Genomic DNA, 17,529 nt, shown 5'->3' on the forward strand with positions numbered 1-17,529 from the left:
TGTTTATGCTCCCAATCGAAATCTTCACTCCTGGTGTTTCATCACAGCTGCAGCTCAGACTTACACTTCAGCAAAAAGTGACAGTTTTTGGCAACTGAGTATGGTGCAAATAAACAGTGACAGCCAGAGTTAGCAAGAAAACCTTTCAGTCCCGTTTAACACACAGCCAGTAGATGTTGGGACCTCTGGTTTAAACTCCACCTCTGTCCCTCAGAGATCAGTGCTTTGAACCCCACCAGTCACAATGCTCTATGTGAAAAAGCTGTAGCTTGTGTAAAACTTTATACAAAGAACCAAATTTGCTCTAAAGCCAGGCCCAAACTTTCTCTTTTTATTTTTGCCCAAATATGCTGTCATAGAAACTCAAACTATATCAGGAAGTCATAAGTAATTTCACAACACACTGTTGTGTGGAAAACATAATTAATTTGTAACGTGAATATTGTGACAAAACACTGCCCACAATTTTTAAAACGGACAAAAAGATTTTTGATTGACATATTCCCGTTGAATCACGATGGAGTGGTTACATTACAGTGGGAACAATCAATGACAGGAAGCTGTTATGATGAACATCTCTTCTTAAAATATTACAGAAACTTAAGCTCTTCATAATACTGCACATTCACCAAAAGAAAAGCATGTGGATCCTTTACAAAGCACTGCTTTCAGTAACTTCATCAAAACACCACAAGGACAGGCTATAATAAAAAACCCACATAAACAATTGGAGAAACTGGACAAACTGCAACATATTTACACTAAAAGCAAACGCAGACTGATGATACAAGATCACTTTACTGTTATATATAATGGGAGTTTAGTTGAAGTCAGTATTTATGTAGAAAAATGGGGAAATGAATTAACCCTGTTGACTAAAATGCTGATTTCATCAGATGGTTGATTTTTAAAGATATACTTCGACATTGTGCCAGTCATGTCTGAGGATGTCGTCACATTTCTAATTTCGTTCATTCATCATCAACAAACCACAGAAACTACAGCTTTAAACTCATATATATACACAACCAGAATAAAGTCAAGAAAAAAAAAACTGTTCACAGCAAAAGTCCCAGTATATCTTTGTGAAGTTAGAAAGACAGAAAGCGTTTTACTGCTCTGGAAATCATTTATTAAATTCAAAATAACAGAAGGTAAAGTAGTTTTTCAGTAAAAGAAGAACTTTTGGTCAAACACAACCAATCCTCAGGCAACTGAAAATCACAACTTCAACACTTTCAAACCAGAACAAAAATAAGAAAGAAGCAGCTTCGATCTATTTACAAATTCAGCTCAGGTGAAGTTTAAAATCTTGGAGCGCCGTAATCATCAGGCATCCGCTCGATGTTATACCTGAAAATAGAGAAAAAACAGTCAAACTTCATTTGGAAAAAACTAAATCTGCTGAACAGTCGGATTATAAAGGATCGATCGGACTCTGAATCTGCCGATCTATGTAAAACCTAAACATGCAACTGAATCTGTTTGTGAAACCTGACCTGTGGTTTGAGATGTACATGATGGGCACACCGGGAATCTTCCTCACCCTCCTCTTCAGATCTCTGTCCACCGTCGCCAGGATGTAACACTTGTGCTGCAGACAGACATTTTAGACCATTTATCTCTCCCTTAAACACCAAAGAAACATGATCATATCCACAAGCACTGATCAGAATAATAACTTCATTTGCGTTGCGTTAACATTACCTGCGTAACTCTTTGGACCAAGCAGTCGTCGGCGTACGTTCCCTTGTGTGTGCACGGCAGACGCTCGAACCGGGGATCCTTGGCTATTCTGTAAAATAACCAAACAGGCGACTGCGTTGCTATAAACAACTGAAAATGAGCTGAATGTGCTGATTATCGTGGTGGAAACTGTACCTCAGTGCGACTCTGTATTTCATTCCTAGTTTTTCAATCTCAGCCATCACACAGTCTGTAATGTAGGGGATGCCTGGATCGGAGGAAACAAAGCAAAAATCCCATCATCTCTGAACTTCAGCTGTTCCCACTGCTGCTTAAATGAATCGTACATACATTTGGCGTAGAGACAGTCCATCATGGACTGAACGATGTCCAGTTTAGCCTTGATGGAGAAGTTGATGAAGTTGGTGTCGATGAGGATGTGGTAGGGCGGGCCCAGCTGAGTGTTGTACTGGAAGAACAGGCATGACGGATACTTGGGCCTGCACAACGATTTAAAGAGAGCCAGTCAACAATCCATCCTTTAGGAAACAAGAGAAGAATTCATGTAGTTCACTTACACTTCTCTCTCCTTGGGCTTCGTGCGATCCTTCTTTTTCTCTTTTGCTTTGGAACGGTCTTTCTCTTTGCTAGAAAACAAGCAGATGATGGACTGACGGTGGATTTCTATACAACAAGCTTGGCACTTCATGAAAGAGGTGATTTTTATTAATTAGACAGATTCTACTTTGTTCACATTAAATAGGAGTCTTCAGCGCAGACTGAAGTTGAACAGCTTGTGTCTTCGGATCTATGCTTTTCACATTATAAATGCTTCCAGTAAGGAGCAAGGATACACTCCTTAAACTTCCATTGTTAAGCAGATGATGCACAAATCCAGTTATACATCAAACTAGATGATCCCAATGGAGTAGTCAAACTGGAAGCTTGTCTTAAAGACATCAGAGCCTTAATTAGCTGTAACTTTGTGCTTCTGAACTCAAATAAAACAGAAGTTATTAGATTTGACCAGAGAAATGATCTAAACACACATTTGACGGTGTTTCTTTGACCTCCAGTAACACTGTGAGAAACCTGAGAGTTATTTTAGAACAGGACAGAGAGTTCCTACCCTCCACCTGAACCGGGGTTTGAATCTCTGTGTTGCACTCAGCGCTACAGAAATAAAACTGAAAAGACCAAATGAAACCATGTCAAGGAAACAGAAAACTCACATTCTGGAATCTTTCAGACTGATCATCCTCTTCATGGCAGCAAACTTCCTGGTTTTCTGCTTCCCCTGGATTGATCAAGTTAAACACAGAAACAACCGTCAAAACAACAAATTTTCAGCATAATTCAAAGACAGTACCAGCAGAAGCCGTGCATGAATAGAGACAAGCATCGCAGAGCAGGTATGCTGCATTTGAAGAACTTTGCTCTCACAGTGGCCGCTGAGGCCCCCCACGGCTGTGCATCACTGCATCACGAGCTTTATCAGACACAGCGATATGGCTCATTACGCACTGCGACACAAACACCAGCTACGATCTGTTTTACTGACTGGACAATGTCATGAAGGCCAGCTCCGTCTCAGGATGCCTTCTCTCTCCTGAGAAAAAGTACCTGCTGCTTTTTCAGCATTCCAAGAAAAACAAAACACAGCAGCTCGGTACTAAAAGGTGAAGTAGGCACGTTGCAGACACTGACTGGTTCAGAGACTCGTCAGTGTCATCGACAGCAGCCATGCATGGACAAAACAACAGCAGAGCACTCCCCTACCCAGCATCTCTGCCAGAACAAGTCTTTTGTTCCTGCAGTGATAAGCAGCCACATTCCAAGAGTCCAAAATACCAGTCTGCTCATTGTTTCTCTATGCTGGTCTGTATGACACTTTTGATCATGTTTGGATTTCGTCCCCTGAAAAAGACGTCATGGCAGCTTTGTGCTGAGAGGGTACTATCTCTGCAGTGGAAACGCTCTCCTAAGAAAGTACCAGCTCCCAAAAGCCAGAAGAACTCTGGAGATCTCCTTCAGTGACTGACTCCTTCACCCCCAATGCCTGAAAGAGTGATCAGGGACATCCTTCCTCCTGCAGCTGTGAGACTTTATTATCACAAATACAACCATAACCTGGACCGTTTCAGACACTGCACTTTTTAATGTTAAATACTGCTCTGTGTGAAATATACAACATTTATTTACTCTCAGTGTAATAATAATTTTCAATTCAATCACCACCAACATTATTGTAGAACACTGTAACTATTATTATTCTGTTTTTAATATCTATTATTATTTATTGCTTCAATTCTTTATTACTGTCATCTTACTGCTGCAACAATGAAGACTCCCCACGATAGGACATAAAAAGGTCGTGCACCTTTAATTAGACTGATTTATAGGCTTTCTAATACACTATAAATTCTGATCGCACAGTATCCCTGAGAAAACACCAACTTTATTTTCATGATCTAATCACAGTGAATCAATGTAGAGCGAAACTCATTCTGTCCATATTTAGGTTGACAACTGGACATTGGCCCTTTAGGAAACAATACAATCAACTTTAAAGTGATAAAAATGTGCTTTAACATTAAAAAGGTCTACAGTTTCTCACATGTCAATAGAAGCTAAGCTAACCAAGCTAACATGGACTCAGTTCGGCAACACGCTTCACAGATCAACCAACCGCGTACATATCATCCGGTTGAAGAGGACTAGTAACTTTTAAGTCAACGTGAAACTGTCAAAGTAAGCAGAAAGTACATACCATGTTTAAATCTTTAATTTTACAGTCCCTGTGGCGGAGTGCTCCCTCTCTGCCCTCGTGTCTCCCCGTGAAGACGTCATCAACAAGCGACGCCTTTCTTTCGCATTTTCCGGTTGCTATGCTAATCAGACGGAGGTAAATGTGCAGCGTTTAAATGTCATATGTTATTTACGACTTTAACAATTTCACCGCGTTTCTTCATGCGGGCATAACCCGCGTTTTAATGCCTGACGACTTTCATTGTAGACGCCGATACTGTTTTTAAGTCAGCTAGCTGTTAGCATCGTGTTGCTATAGCGCGAGTAGCGTTAGCATTAGCTTTCACCCAGAACTCCAGGTGTCAATAGAGCTGAGGATTCATGAGTTAACCTGCTTATTTCCAGCCCTCTGTGTTTTGTGGGCGCTGAAACCCACTTAAAAGCCGCTGCATCGTGAAACCCACGTAAGCTGTCTGTGCAGGATTATATACTTAGCGTTGTGTTTTGTTTATGATTGTGGCACAAACAGCTCATCATTGTCACCAGCAGCAGCAGCAGCAGCACCATAAACCGGACTGATGCAGGATTTACACTGTAATTAGATTGTGGTTGGCCTGGTTTCTCCTGACTCCAGTAGTTAGTTGCGGCTAAACACGCGGATGAGAGTCTGATAGGCACTGCTATTGTCAAATTGTTCATGCATATTTCAGCGCAGTGGATTTCATGTCATGTTATTCCACATACCTCCCCAAGGTGACGCTTAAATATTCATGCTGTCTCTGGCTGAGCCAATCCTCACTTCAGCTCCTACTCAGCCGCGTTGGGTCTGATCTGCCTCAAACTTTCACTTTCTCGTCGGGATTGTGACCAGAGCAGGTTTTGTCTTTCGTTGTAGGAGACTCGACTAGCCCCCGCGGTGTGAGGCAGCCTTTTCCTCTTTGGAGAGTGGAGGGAGTCTCCGTGAAGGGTGAAAGATGGTCTGATGGACCGCCGCTTCTTCCTGACCTTCCTCCTCTGCTCAGTGTCGTGGATCTTCTTCTGGGAAGTGCGCTGGAAGAAAGGAAAAGAGAGTCAGATTGAGGAATGGCTCCAAGGACATAGCATCACTCAATACAGACACTTATTTGAAGGTCAGTGAGTTGGAGTTGTTTTCATTCATGAAATGCAATTTAATATTAAATTCATGCTCTCAGCTGCTTGTAAGTAAGTAGATTCAGAGGGGAGTTCTGGGAAATCCTGTAAAGTTTTACTCCACACTATAATTATGCACAAATCAGAAGAATTTTAAGCACTGTTTTAGTAGACCGGTCAGTATGATGTCCACTTGCAGGAATTTAATACCCTGCTCATGTGTCATCCAGATGTACAGACGCTGGAGGAGCTGAGTCTGAGTGTGCTTAGCCGTCTGGAAGAGGTGGTGAAGGAGAAGCAGCGGTGGAGGGAACTTGCGGAGGCGCACATCCAGCTGCTCCGAGACTTTGCCTTCCAGGAGTGGCTTTGTTCGCAGAACCTGGAGCACTTTTACCAAACGTAAGCAATGAAAGAGGTCCTCACTGCAACATTCATGCCAATTTGTTTTATATTTGTGGTCAGTGGAACAAGTTTCCACTGATATATCGGAAAGACAAAGGCTCCCTTGTAGAGTTTCAAGTTTAGTGTCTTGTAATTGGACGTTGTAGTCATTTTCATGCTGGTTAAGAGGAGCTCTGTTTATTTTCCGTCCACTTGAGGGCAGCCTCTCCATTCATGGCTGGACGAGTTTGCTGACACGGAGCTGTGTAGGCTGCAGTGTTTCAGAGGGTCACTGCAGTAGAAAGTATTCTTTAGAGACTGCGAGTGTGAGACCCTGCGGCAGTGCAGATGTTTCTGCATTGGGCGATTTTCATTGATCCATACACACCTGCTCGTCATTAGTTATTTTCCCCTCGCGACAGGCCGAGTGTACTAACTGCTGATGTTTCAGAGGTCAGAGGGGTTGAGAGATGCCCATGATTGTATGCTTGAACAAAACTCTGTGTGACATTGTGTGGATGTAGTGTCCTATCTCTGAAGGTCAGGACTGTCGGGCCCTGCAGACGTTATGAAGCTCAGCTGATTCTATTTCATGCCAAATGATTAATAAAGCACCAACACTTTGAAAATACTTCATTTTATCATTCATTTTGTAAAGGCCCAACTTTATCTTCATGAAGGCTGTTAATGGTTTGATGTTCTTATCTGCATGATTGACCTTGATCATTTGTTGGACTCCAGCTGTTCTAAATTTAAACTTAAAGTAAGTAAAGCGACATGAGCGCCTCCTCTCCGCGGTGGTCCCCCGCCCGGTCACACACCGCTGCAGGACAGCATCCCTCATCCCGAGAGAGGTGTCGAGATGCCATCCCACACCTCCACAGTTCAGGACAGATTTCTGCAATCATTTTAAGCATCTTTTTAGGCTGTATTTACATTTTTTCCCATTTGTTGTGATTTTCACCATTTTTTTTTCCCCCATTTTGGTTGTTGTGCCAAGAGATGAGTCCTTTTCAAAACTATTTCTAGTGTGCAAATGAAATAAAACTAAGATTTGAAAGCTTCAGGGAGCCGCTCCAGAGACCAAACTCCACCTTGGAGAAGACGCTGGCCTCCCCCACAGAGGGAGATTCATCAGAGACCACTTCAGGGTTTAGGAGTGGAGGAGATGAGCTGTCCTCATCAGCAATAAACACTTGAGGGATCAGCTTGTTGCTGCCAGACAGATCAACACAAACAAGTTGGCCGACTCCACGAGGAGGAGCTGTGTGTTTGTGGCATTTCCACGTGTTGTTCAGGCTCCCAGTTGTCAAATGAAGCAGTGTTTTAGAAAATTTGTACCCACCATGAATTTGATTTTGCGCATACTTTGGTTTGTAGTTGTTTTATTCCTTGTTTTGAACTTGGTAAAATTGCTAAAATGAGTCATCAAATAGACGAGTAAACAATGCTGTCACTGTTTCTGCTGTTACTTTAATTCAAAATGAGCTTCCAGTTCAAGACTCACTGGAATCAAAATGTCATGTGGCTTATCCTCCTACGATGCAGACATGAATCATCCAGAATTAAAAATAGAGAACATATACAAAATATATCCCCCAAAGTAGAACGACGACGAAAACCAAAGAGAATTTAGGCAAGAAAGAAAAAAAAAAAACATAGAAGTCAACAGAAATGGAAATGTGCGGTATAGAATACATTGAGGCCTCGGCCTCGCTCTATAGAAAACGAACATAAACAGTGATTTTCTTTTGACGGTGTTAAATCTCCCGCCGCAGACTGAAGACCCTGGGTTGCATGAATCTGGATGACCTGTCTCGGTTCGACAGTCAGCTGCAGCTCTCGCTCGCTGCCTGGGGCTTCTACTACGACGACTACCTGAAGCTGTCCACGGGCATCAAGATCCTCCAGACGTCCCGGGGGAGCCGCGACCAGGACTACGAGATCCGGCTGGTGCACAGCCTCGCAGAACGGCGTCTGAATGAGAAGTGGTCGTTTGGTGAGGCCCTGCTTTTTCTGTGTTTTTTTCTTTTTTCCTGCTGGTCGTCGAAGGTGCTTCTCGCTCCTCACAGCTGCAGGAGATCAAGCGGCGTCGAGCGAAAACAACAGATGGTTTGCGCCGTTCCGAAGTGCCGTTAAGTGTTTTCACTAATGCTGTTGCACATTATTTGAATGCAGCTGAAGTGCTGTCATGCAGCGCCGCGGTGTTGCTTCATCTTCGTCTTCCTCTTCCTCTTCCCTCATGAAAACACTGCGTCCGCCGTCCGTTCAATAATGAAATAAATGCTGTTAATTATTTGCCTTCCTATTGCTCAACCGCATCTGTTGAGGTTTGAGGGTAAAGTTTATAGCCGACACTGCAGTTGAAAGTAGAACCTTTTCACTTGTTTGTTGTCATTTGTTGTGAAATCGCTTTGGCAATGCTGATTAATCGGCCGAGGTCACAAAATCGTCAATTGGTCTTTTTGCTTTTTTTGCTTCGCCTTTTTCTGTATATTCATAGAAGCGCATTTGTCTTCACAGCGGGAGCTCTCATATTTGGCTGTACTGTGGCGCTGTGCTTCTTGATAAGGGACCTCATGTTTTACGTGATTGGTGAGTAAAGTCAGAAATGTTGGATGATATTGATCCGTGCTGCTGTGACTTGAAATTCTCTCACGACGAGGAGGTGATGCTGTTTGACTGGGGCTTTTGTATAGTTTAAAGGAGCCGTATCATGCCGGCAGTCGTCAGCGGCAATATTCTGTTCTAGATGGTTGACTTTTATATTATGAAATATTAGTAATTTTTTATGTCATGTTTTCAACACGGAAGTCTAAGCAACTCAGCTGAACCACGCCTTGGAGTTCAGTGTGAAGTGTACTCAAATATGCATTGAATGAAGAGGAATAATGACTCAAAATGATGTTTTTATGAGGGAATCACACACTGACAATGTTAAAAGCTCATTAAAGTCAGTTTTTTATGATGGAGCTCGTTTAAGAGCTTTATTAGATTGTTTGCAGCTGCTGCTGATTCATAGTCAATAAAAACCACTGTGTCCTGCCCGTAATAAAACTGAGGGACGCGTCCTAACTGGTTGTTTCCTGTTCTTCCTGCCGTCCCTCCTCAGGTGGAATTACTGTTTTCATCATAGCGTTCGTCTTCACCATCAAGTTCCTGTGTGAACTTGCGGCTCGGGTGGTCAGCTTCCTACAGAATGAGGATCCGGGGCGGCGCGGCGACCGCAGCATCTACGACTATGTCCGCGGAAACTACCTGGACCCCCGCTCCTGCAAGGTGTCCTGGGACTGGATGGAGCCACAGGAAGTGGGGCAGACGATGAGCTTCAGGGTTCAGGTGAGCCTGGATTTCCGCACGCAGCACAGTCCGGAATTAAGAGTAAGAGTTTTGTGTTACACTGTTTTTTTTTTGTGTTTTCTCAGCTGTTTTATAAGAACGGCCAGCCGTTCCCGGCCCATCGGCCCGTGGGCCTGCGGGTCAACATCACCCACATCGAGCTGGCGCTGGACATCCCCGTCACGCAGGAGGTCCTGCAGGAGCCCGAGTCCAACGTAGTGAAGGTCGCCTTCACCGTGCGCAAAGCCGGGCGCTACGAGGTCGCCGTCAAGCTGGGCGGCCTCAACGTGGCCTACAGCCCCTACTACAAGATATTCCAGCCCGGTAATACTCATGGCTTTATTTCTATATCTAGAAATGTCTCATTTTGTCTGGAGTTTCATCTGGATTGTTCTCGTCTTCGTTCCAGGCACCGTCGTTCCATCCAAAACCAAGATAGCGTACCATTTCTCCACGCTGGTGCTAACCAACGGCAAGCAGCACACGCTGCAGATCGAGCCCCGGGACGAGTACGGGAACCCCACCAGCAACTCCACGTCCCTCACCGACGAGGCCAACTACAGCGTCCACGTGCACTCGGTAAGAGAGCGACCTCCCAGCAGAGTCCCACAAAGAGTTACTGACCGTCGCCGCCAGTTTCAGAGTCATGGATCCAACCTGAAGCACGTGTTTCTGAATCGTTCCTTTTCGGGGAGAACAAGCCCCCCGGGCCTCAAGTTCAAATGAGGATATTAGACTGAGGTGGTTCACCGTGACTCTGGAATTAACGGATATTTCTAATACAAGTGAATTATTGAATTTCCCAACAGATGATGCTTTTTTTGTAACTGATGAGGTTTTTGAGAAGAATCAGCCGGTTGTTTCAGTGTGGACCGACTGATTTGCCTCACCTCCTCCTCCTCCTCCTCCTCCTCCTCCTCCTCCTCCTTCTCCTTCCAGCTCGGCACGGTGGACGAGGACAACACGGAGGACTTCTACAGTAAATCGGTCTCGCTCAACAAGCAGCAGTGCCAGGTCCTGCTGAGGCTGACGCTGAGGCGGACCGGCTGCTTCAGGGCCCGCATCTCCTACCAGGACCAGCCGCTCAGCAACGGGGAGTTCGACATCATTGTTCTCAGTGGTGAGAAGCCGTCACACACTCAAGAAAGGCCGCCAGTGTGTGTGTGTGTGTTCTGAAAAGCGCGTTCTCCCTTCGTGCTACAGAGAATGAGAAGGCCTGCGTGGAGAAGAACGTGTCCACTCCAGGCATCAGCATCTACTTCGAGGCGTACCTGTACAGCAGCGGGAACTACAGCAGCTCGTCGTGGCAGCTGCCGGCCTCGGCGCTGCTGGCCCCCCAGCGGAGGCCCTCCATGGGCGAGGAGGAGGACGAGCACGACTCCCCCGTGGAGGGGCTCCCCGAGAAGGTCAAGAAACCAAAAAAGGTCTACTGTTACATATCGCCAAAGGTAGGTGGCTGGATGTCCTCGGTTTTTGAAGCGTTGCATGATGGGATATCCAGTCATAATTCCAGCGTTGCGATTTCTGTTGGGATAAACAGTTTAATCTTGTGCGCTTATAGTGATTTAAGTTAAAAATGTGTGTTTTAATTAAATACTAAATAGATTTATGCTTGACTTTTCTCAAACAGCAACTCTCCGTGAAGGAATTCTACCTGAAAATTATCCCATGGCGCCTTTTCACCTTTAGAGTGTGTCCAGGAACGAAGGTAAGCAGAGCGGTTCCCTGGGAGAAGACCCAGTTCTGCCCGGTTTAGCTGCTGATCGCCATCGTTTCTTTCAGTTCACCTACTACGGCCCCGACCCCGTTCACAAGTACCTGACGCTGGTGGTGGACGACGGGATCCAGCCTCCCGTGGAGCTGAGCTGCAAAGACCGGAACATCATGGCCGCCACCTTCATTCGCTTTCTGCACAAGAACATCGGTCGGTTTTCCGTCCAGCGCAGCGTTTCTCTCCCGCGATTCGTCCTCTAGCGTGACGTGTCGTGTCTTCCAGGCGGCTCGGAAACCTTCCAGGACAAGGTGAACTTCTTCCAACGAGAACTCAGGCACATCCACTCCAAGAGACCTCGCACCAAGACCTGCCTAAAAATCACCCGGCACGCCATCCTCGATACGGTGAGTGAGGAACCCCAACTCACACAGGTTCATTCAGTCTGTTGATCAGTATTTATATCCTGTTCCTCTCTCTGTCATGAAGCTGGATTAATCCACGCTTCATAAACGCCAGGATGTGATCAAAGCCTTTCTGTCTGCGGTAACGTCTCCTCTTCCCTGTGCTCAGTCTCTGAAGGCGACCAGAAACTTCTCGGTGTCGGACTGGAGCAAGAACTTCGAGGTGGTGTTCCAGGACGAGGAAGGTAAGTTCAGTTCATCAGGATCAAATGAGGTCCGGAATGGATTTTATTTATTTATTTATTTTGGCATGCTGAAATGAAAGGAGATGATGAAATGTGGCGTGTGCCTTGCAGCTCTGGACTGGGGGGGGCCGCGCAGGGAGTGGTTCGAGCTCATCTGTAAGACCCTCTTTGATACGTCCAACCACTTGTTCACACGCTTCAGCGACAACAACCAGGGCCTTGTGAGTTGACGGTTTGAACCTCTTCGTAGTCCTGTGTGCCTCGAAGCCCTCGGGTCCTCAGCGAGCGTCTCCTCTCCAGGTGCACCCCAACGCCGATCGGCCCTCGCACCTGCGCCTGAAGATGTACGAGTTCGCGGGCCGCATCGTGGGGAAGTGCCTGTACGAGTCGGCGCTGGGCGGAGCCTACAAGCAGCTGGTCCGCGCCCGCTTCACGCGCTCCTTCCTGGCCCAGATCATCGGCCTCAGGATGAACTACAAGGTCTGGGAGGACGACGCGTCGCGTTTTGTGTTGTTTGTCCTCCAGCGTCAGCTGCTCTGTCTCATCACGTTCAAGTCTCCAGTTGTTTTTGTTCCAGTCACCTAAATCCCTCCCACTCATGTTTTATCCTCAAGTAGATGGAAAGGTCATGTTTATTTTAGAAAACGTCATTTTACAGTTCTGTTTTTTGTTTTTTTTTTAACTCTGGCAGTACTTTGAGACGGACGACCAGGAGTTCTACAAGACTAAAGTCTGCTTCATCCTAAACAATGACGTGAGTGAAATGGACCTGGTGTTCGCCGAGGAGAAGTACAGCAAGTCGGGACAGCTGGAGAAGGTGAGACAACACTGGCAGCAGTTCGACGTTCAAACACGTTTCTAAAACAGCCTGAATGAGTTTCTGACTCGTCTCCTCCGCTCTGAACGTTTGATCCGTCCCGGAGGTGGTGGAGCTGATATCAGGGGGAGCTCAGATCGCCGTCACCAACGACAACAAGATGCATTATCTCAACCTGCTGGCCCAGTACCGGCTGGCGAGCCAGGTGCGAGACGAGGTGGAACACTTCCTGAAAGGTGAGCGACGCCTCGGCGCTCCTCTCTCCCCCCCTCACGTCTCTGGGAATGTGCATGTGATTAGTGCCACTTCCTGATCTGTTGCAGGCTTGAATGAACTGGTTCCAGAAAACCTGCTGGCCATATTCGACGAGAACGAGTTGGAGGCACGTTTGATGTTTTATTTCTGTTTTCTTATGAAACGCCGCGGCCGTGTGAAACACCCGCCGGTCTTCATGTTGTTTCCCTCTCTGCTGGTTTGTAGCTGTTGATGTGCGGCACCGGGAACATCAACGTGCAGGACTTCAAGGCCCACGCGGTGATCGTCGGAGGCTCGTGGCACTTCAGGGAGAAGGTACGCCCCCCCCTCCCCGTCTCCTCCAGGCTGCTCCTGTCGGTGTGTGTGTTGCTGGATGTGTGTGTGTTTCCTCTGTGGCAGGTGATGAAGTGGTTCTGGGCCGTGGTGTCCAGCTTCACCCAGGAGGAGCTGGCCCGCCTGCTGCAGTTCACCACCGGCTCGTCGCAGCTGCCGCCCGGCGGGTTCAACACGCTCTGCCCCTCCTTCCAGATCATCGCCGCCCCCACACACAGCACTTTGCCCACCGCACACACCTGGTGAGTTCAGTCACCCAACCATCTCACGACTGCGAGATCCCAGCAGTCTGAAGCAGTATCTGTTATTGTGAGAAACATTTGACGAGTTCGGCTTTCAGCTGCAGATTATTGCTTGCATGTGTATCGCGCGTGGCGTGAGAACCGCGGGGCGTTTCAGCCTCTGCAAGGAGAGGCTCCGTAACGCTTTGCAAAGTCCTGCTTTCTGTTTCTCTTCACTTTTATTGCGTCGTGAGCGGTTTAAAGTTCAGTCGAGGACCTGAAATGTGACAGAAGTGGCGATCAGGGTTCAGAGGAGGCTGGGTAAAAAACAGCCTGTTACTGAATCTGTGAGCCCTCTAGTGGACGGATTAGGAACAGCAGGAAGGACTCACACCTCTTCCGTTTCCTCCTCCGTTCAGTTTCAACCAGCTGTGCCTCCCGACCTACGACTCCTACGAGGAGCTGCACAAGATGCTGAAGCTGGCCATCAGCGAGGGGAGCGAGGGCTTCGGCATGCTCTGACGCCGCCGCCGCCGCCCACGTCCACCGCTCTCCTCTCTCAGGACGAGAGGGAGCATTCCAGGAAGCAGAACTCGTGCTACTCTGTAAATATAATATTTGTAAAAAGAAAAAAAACCACAGACTACTGACGAGGGGGACGTTTTGGCTACTTTTCTTTCTTAATGCTGAAGTTTGCTTAGTTTTCTATGTTCCGAGAGACAAACTGTGTTAGAGCAAAGGCCTTGAGTATTACTGTATACCTGCTTCTCCTCGCACCGGGCACACTGAGCCTGCGCGGTGGCCTTAACCGATCAGGGACTGACGTGTGTGTGTAAATACATGGTATATATATATATATATATATCGCTCTTTTATCTCAGTGCTTGTACATACTAGTGTGTATACGTAGGTTTTCATCCTGTTCCCGTTTTCGTTTGATATTTAAAGGAGAAGGGATTTTTGTTACCGCTGCACGTTTGTTGGGTTCGCAGTTAATTTAATTTCTACTGTCCCGGGTTAAAGGGGGTTTTAAAATAAGCCAAGTAATTTGTATTGGTTACATGTGTTTTTTAACTTATTGTGTCTTGATTTTTTTTTTTTTTTTTTTTTGGAGTGTGTGTATGAGTGTGTGAGTGTGTGTGTTGACCCACACTGTTAAAACAAGTCTTTATGTTTTCTAACCTGCCTTACTCATGTCCTCTCGCCTCTGATCGTGTCCAGAAAGTCTTGTAGCTGAACCCTAGTCAGTAACCGCTGCGTTAGGCCGCGTCTGTCGGACTCGCCGGGGGCGGCGGCGGGGATGTGCGAGCTGATCGGACTCGGCGGGGATCTGCGAGCTGATTGGATGTCGGGGGGAGAAGCTCATATATAACAGCCTGTGTGTTATATATGCGTTGTGTGTCCTGTTCTCATTCCCAGCCTTTTATGGGTTTACCTCAGACTCTCCTTTAACACCTATGCATCCTCCGACACAGGTGTGTTTGTGTGTGTGTGTGTGTGTGTGTGTGTGGCACACCCTCCTCCAGCCCCAGCCGTTTGTCCTTTAGCCAGATTTTCTCAGATCCTCCATAACGCACAACATTCCCAGTATGTCTGTTGCTGTGAAACCTATTTATTATTAATTCTATTAGTCTTTTCACTGTTCTGAGCCAACAGAGTTTTTTTTTTCCTCTTGTTTTGTTTTTCTGTAGCATTTTTCTCGCCGTTCCTGAGTTTACATTGATTATTGCTCGTTTGGTTTGAGGGTTGTGTTGCTGCCAGCAGAGGCGATCTCAGCAGTATTTTGATTGGAGCGCGCTCTGAATGCCGCTCCACTCCAGATATTCGATCTCTCTCTCTCTCTTCCTGACCGTGTTTTAGCTCATCGGACAGCAAAGGGATCACTTTAGCGTTGGCTCATCGCTGACCTCCTCCAGTGTTCAGAGGTTCGGGAGAAGGTTGATGGATCTGTGTTTTGTTTGGGTTGTGCAATGTCTAATTGATGTACCGAGGAGATGTTATAGAAGTGCTTATAAAAATATTTCTGGGGGGGGGGGGGGGGGGGGAGGGGAGGCGTCTCCAGCAGCATTACCACGGCCTGACGTCAGGTTTATCAGACATGTGTGACTCGACCACTGGAAAGAAGCGTCGAGGAGTTTTGTGTTTATTGTGAGTGGTTTTCACGAGCATCTGTTTCATGTTTGGATGGTTTCTGGGTTTCGAGGGTCCGAGTGCGACTTTTAGCAGTGTAGATATTGTGAAATATTTTGCCTATGACTTTGAAGCCGGGGGAACTCTTCTGTTTTGTTTTTGTTTTTTTTAAACGACGAGCCTTTGCTGATGAATGTTTGAGATTCTCTGGACTGCAGCTCATTTGTTTATGGGAATTAAAAATGATGGAATAAACTCTTATCTTATTTCAGTGTGTATCGTGTGTGTGTTTGGAAACTTGAGCTAGTTGTGCTTGTCCAGCTGTGGTGGGAGTTTGAAGGAAAATTCTGTGGGTCAAAACATTGCATTGGCCTGATACACATTAACATTTACTGGTTCCTGTCTGTACAGGTGAAGGCGATGTTCAAACACTAGGGGGCGCTGGCTCTACGTGTGAGAGGAGGCGGCTGGCCTCCTGCTGTCTGACAGCACAGCTGAGCTGCAGTGACTGATGAGGGGCTTTCCTGTCTTCAGCTCAGCCAGAGGGACATTTTTCATCTCCCCTCACACACTCTCACACACACACACACACACACACACACACACACACACAAAACTCATGAAAACATGAAGCGTTTCACTCAAACCTGCTGCGTTCATGTCAGGGAAGAAATCCCCAGATCAACAGCTCCTATTTCAAATAAAAACACGAATAAGAGAAACAAGTATTGTTTTACATTTTTCTTTTAGAATCTTGGTCAACAAAATGATATTTTCTCATTTCTAAAGTCCGTTTATGGGAACCATCAGACTGGATGAGTCGGATTCATTTCAGCACCAGAGCAAAGAGAGCAGCTGTATATATTTAGCTTTCCTCGTGTTGGTTTGCTAAAAGATGCAGGTTGAACCCTTGTTCGAATATGTAAGAGTTGCTCATCTCAAAGCATTTCTAAAACCAAAGGTATATTGGGTTTTACTCAACAATCCGGACCACATTCTGCAGTGAAGTTCCAGAATCTGTCGTGATCTCTGCTCTCGTGAGCCACTGTGAAGACTTTCAGAGACGATGAAGACATCTACAGGGAACATGTGTTATTCTTGGTTTAAGTTGCGTTATATGGACACAACAGAAAGACCTTGACTGGATGTGGGATTGAAGCCCAAATGTCCCCAAAGCCGCAGTACATCATCTTAACCATGACAGCCGAAGTGGATCAGAGCGGCGATGTGGCCTCTTGGTCTCAGTCTGATTCGTCTGGAGTACTTCAGGGTGTGTGGCAGGAGAACGAATGTCTCGATGCGCTCTGAACTCCTGTCTTCACCACTCCCACTCAGCTGAACCCCGTTTACACGACAATGAAAATGCATTATCTTTGTACTTTCATTTCAGAAAAGTTGCATACTTACATGCTTTAGTTTTCTCCAGGGAAAACATGCAAACTTCACACAGCAGGACCTCCAGGGTCCGGCCCGAACCGGCTGACCCCGGCCGAGCGGCGCAGTTTGTTTCCTGCACTTTACAAACTCCATCATCGTATTTCAGTCCTCAGCATCCAGGGAGCTGCAGCTTTTAGACCAAATCGAGTGTCAGCATCGATATGCCTCTGATATAAGTTTTACACTGAAAGCCTGCAGCGCAGGAGCCGTAAACTTTAAGTGCACATATTGTAGAGTTTTCTTCTTTATTGAGAGTTCCTGTGATGTTTTCCAACAGCGGAGAGACCAGAGCAGCCATTGATCTCGCTCTTCTGAGGGTTATTTTTGGTATGAAGGGGTTTTAAAATGCCGTCATTTATAGTTCAGTGATGTCTATCGATCCACACAGTTAAAAATCTGCGGCGTCTTTCTAACTTTGGGTTCTGTGCGAAGCGAGGAGACGGTGGCGGTTCTTGAAATCAGCTGAGGGCGACACACTGCAGAGGGCTCACTTCCTGATAACCAACTCAGAAATAGAACCAGTCTTGACTGCCTTGCTCGAAGGCCGCGGCCCGCTCGCGGCTCCCTGGCCCGCGTCCCCGCGCCGCGGTCTAAACACTCTCGGGAGCCACGGATCGGCATCTTGAAGCACTTGGAGGAAGGACTCTGGTTATTTGCTCTTGGCATGCACCTGTGGATTTGCATAATGGCC

At 46.5% G+C, this 17,529-nt stretch overlaps 2 protein-coding genes across 4 annotated transcripts; one reads left to right on the forward strand and one right to left on the reverse strand.

The window, feature by feature from the left end:
• On the reverse strand, nt 1–5,242 carry fcf1 (FCF1 rRNA-processing protein). Of its 2 annotated transcripts, none has more exons than XM_030116562.1 (8): nt 5,179–5,242; nt 2,919–2,983; nt 2,265–2,333; nt 2,038–2,186; nt 1,882–1,954; nt 1,708–1,795; nt 1,500–1,594; nt 1–1,353 (listed from the first exon to the last, which is right to left on the reverse strand). In XM_030116562.1, the coding sequence occupies exons 2-8, from the start codon at nt 2,951–2,953 to the stop codon at nt 1,305–1,307; spliced, it is 558 nt and encodes a 185-aa protein (XP_029972422.1). In that variant the 5' UTR covers nt 2,954–2,983; nt 5,179–5,242; the 3' UTR covers nt 1–1,304. The 2 variants fall into 2 exon arrangements, with proteins under 2 accessions (XP_029972422.1, XP_029972421.1); XM_030116561.1 differs by lacking the exon at nt 5,179–5,242 and adding an exon at nt 4,457–4,583 and having other exon boundaries at nt 2–1,353.
• On the forward strand, nt 4,537–15,669 carry arel1 (apoptosis resistant E3 ubiquitin protein ligase 1). Of its 2 annotated transcripts, XM_030116558.1 has the most exons (22): nt 4,537–4,591; nt 5,330–5,564; nt 5,796–5,964; nt 7,725–7,945; nt 8,470–8,541; nt 9,059–9,285; nt 9,372–9,609; nt 9,695–9,864; nt 10,225–10,405; nt 10,489–10,733; nt 10,916–10,993; nt 11,068–11,209; nt 11,282–11,403; nt 11,570–11,645; nt 11,757–11,866; nt 11,946–12,125; nt 12,337–12,462; nt 12,569–12,698; nt 12,786–12,844; nt 12,943–13,032; nt 13,117–13,292; nt 13,691–15,669. In XM_030116558.1, exons 2-22 carry the CDS (start codon nt 5,417–5,419, stop codon nt 13,791–13,793), a joined length of 3,063 nt encoding a protein of 1,020 aa, XP_029972418.1. In that variant the 5' UTR covers nt 4,537–4,591; nt 5,330–5,416; the 3' UTR covers nt 13,794–15,669. The 2 variants fall into 2 exon arrangements, with proteins under 2 accessions (XP_029972418.1, XP_029972419.1); XM_030116559.1 differs by lacking the exon at nt 4,537–4,591 and having other exon boundaries at nt 5,280–5,564.
• Nucleotides 15,670–17,529: the final 1,860 nt, after the last annotated feature.

This window comes from Salarias fasciatus, chromosome 19 (genome assembly GCF_902148845.1).
Source record: "Salarias fasciatus chromosome 19, fSalaFa1.1, whole genome shotgun sequence".
In the NCBI taxonomy this organism is placed as follows: domain Eukaryota; kingdom Metazoa; phylum Chordata; class Actinopteri; order Blenniiformes; family Blenniidae; genus Salarias; species Salarias fasciatus.

Coding starts and splice junctions, on each gene's coding strand:
- fcf1 (XM_030116561.1), bottom strand. Junction 2,334..2,918: donor AGTCTGAAAGATTCCAGAAT/GTGAGTTTTCTG, acceptor CTTGTTTTCTAG/CAAAGAGAAAGACCGTTCCA. Junction 2,187..2,264: donor AAGCCCAAGGAGAGAGAAGT/GTAAGTGAACTA, acceptor ATCGTTGTGCAG/GCCCAAGTATCCGTCATGCC.
- arel1 (XM_030116558.1), top strand. CDS start 5,417: ATGGACCGCCGCTTCTTCCTGACCTTCCTCCTCTGCTCAGTGTCGTGG. Junction 9,286..9,371: donor CGATGAGCTTCAGGGTTCAG/GTGAGCCTGGAT, acceptor GTGTTTTCTCAG/CTGTTTTATAAGAACGGCCA. Junction 9,610..9,694: donor CTACAAGATATTCCAGCCCG/GTAATACTCATG, acceptor TCTTCGTTCCAG/GCACCGTCGTTCCATCCAAA.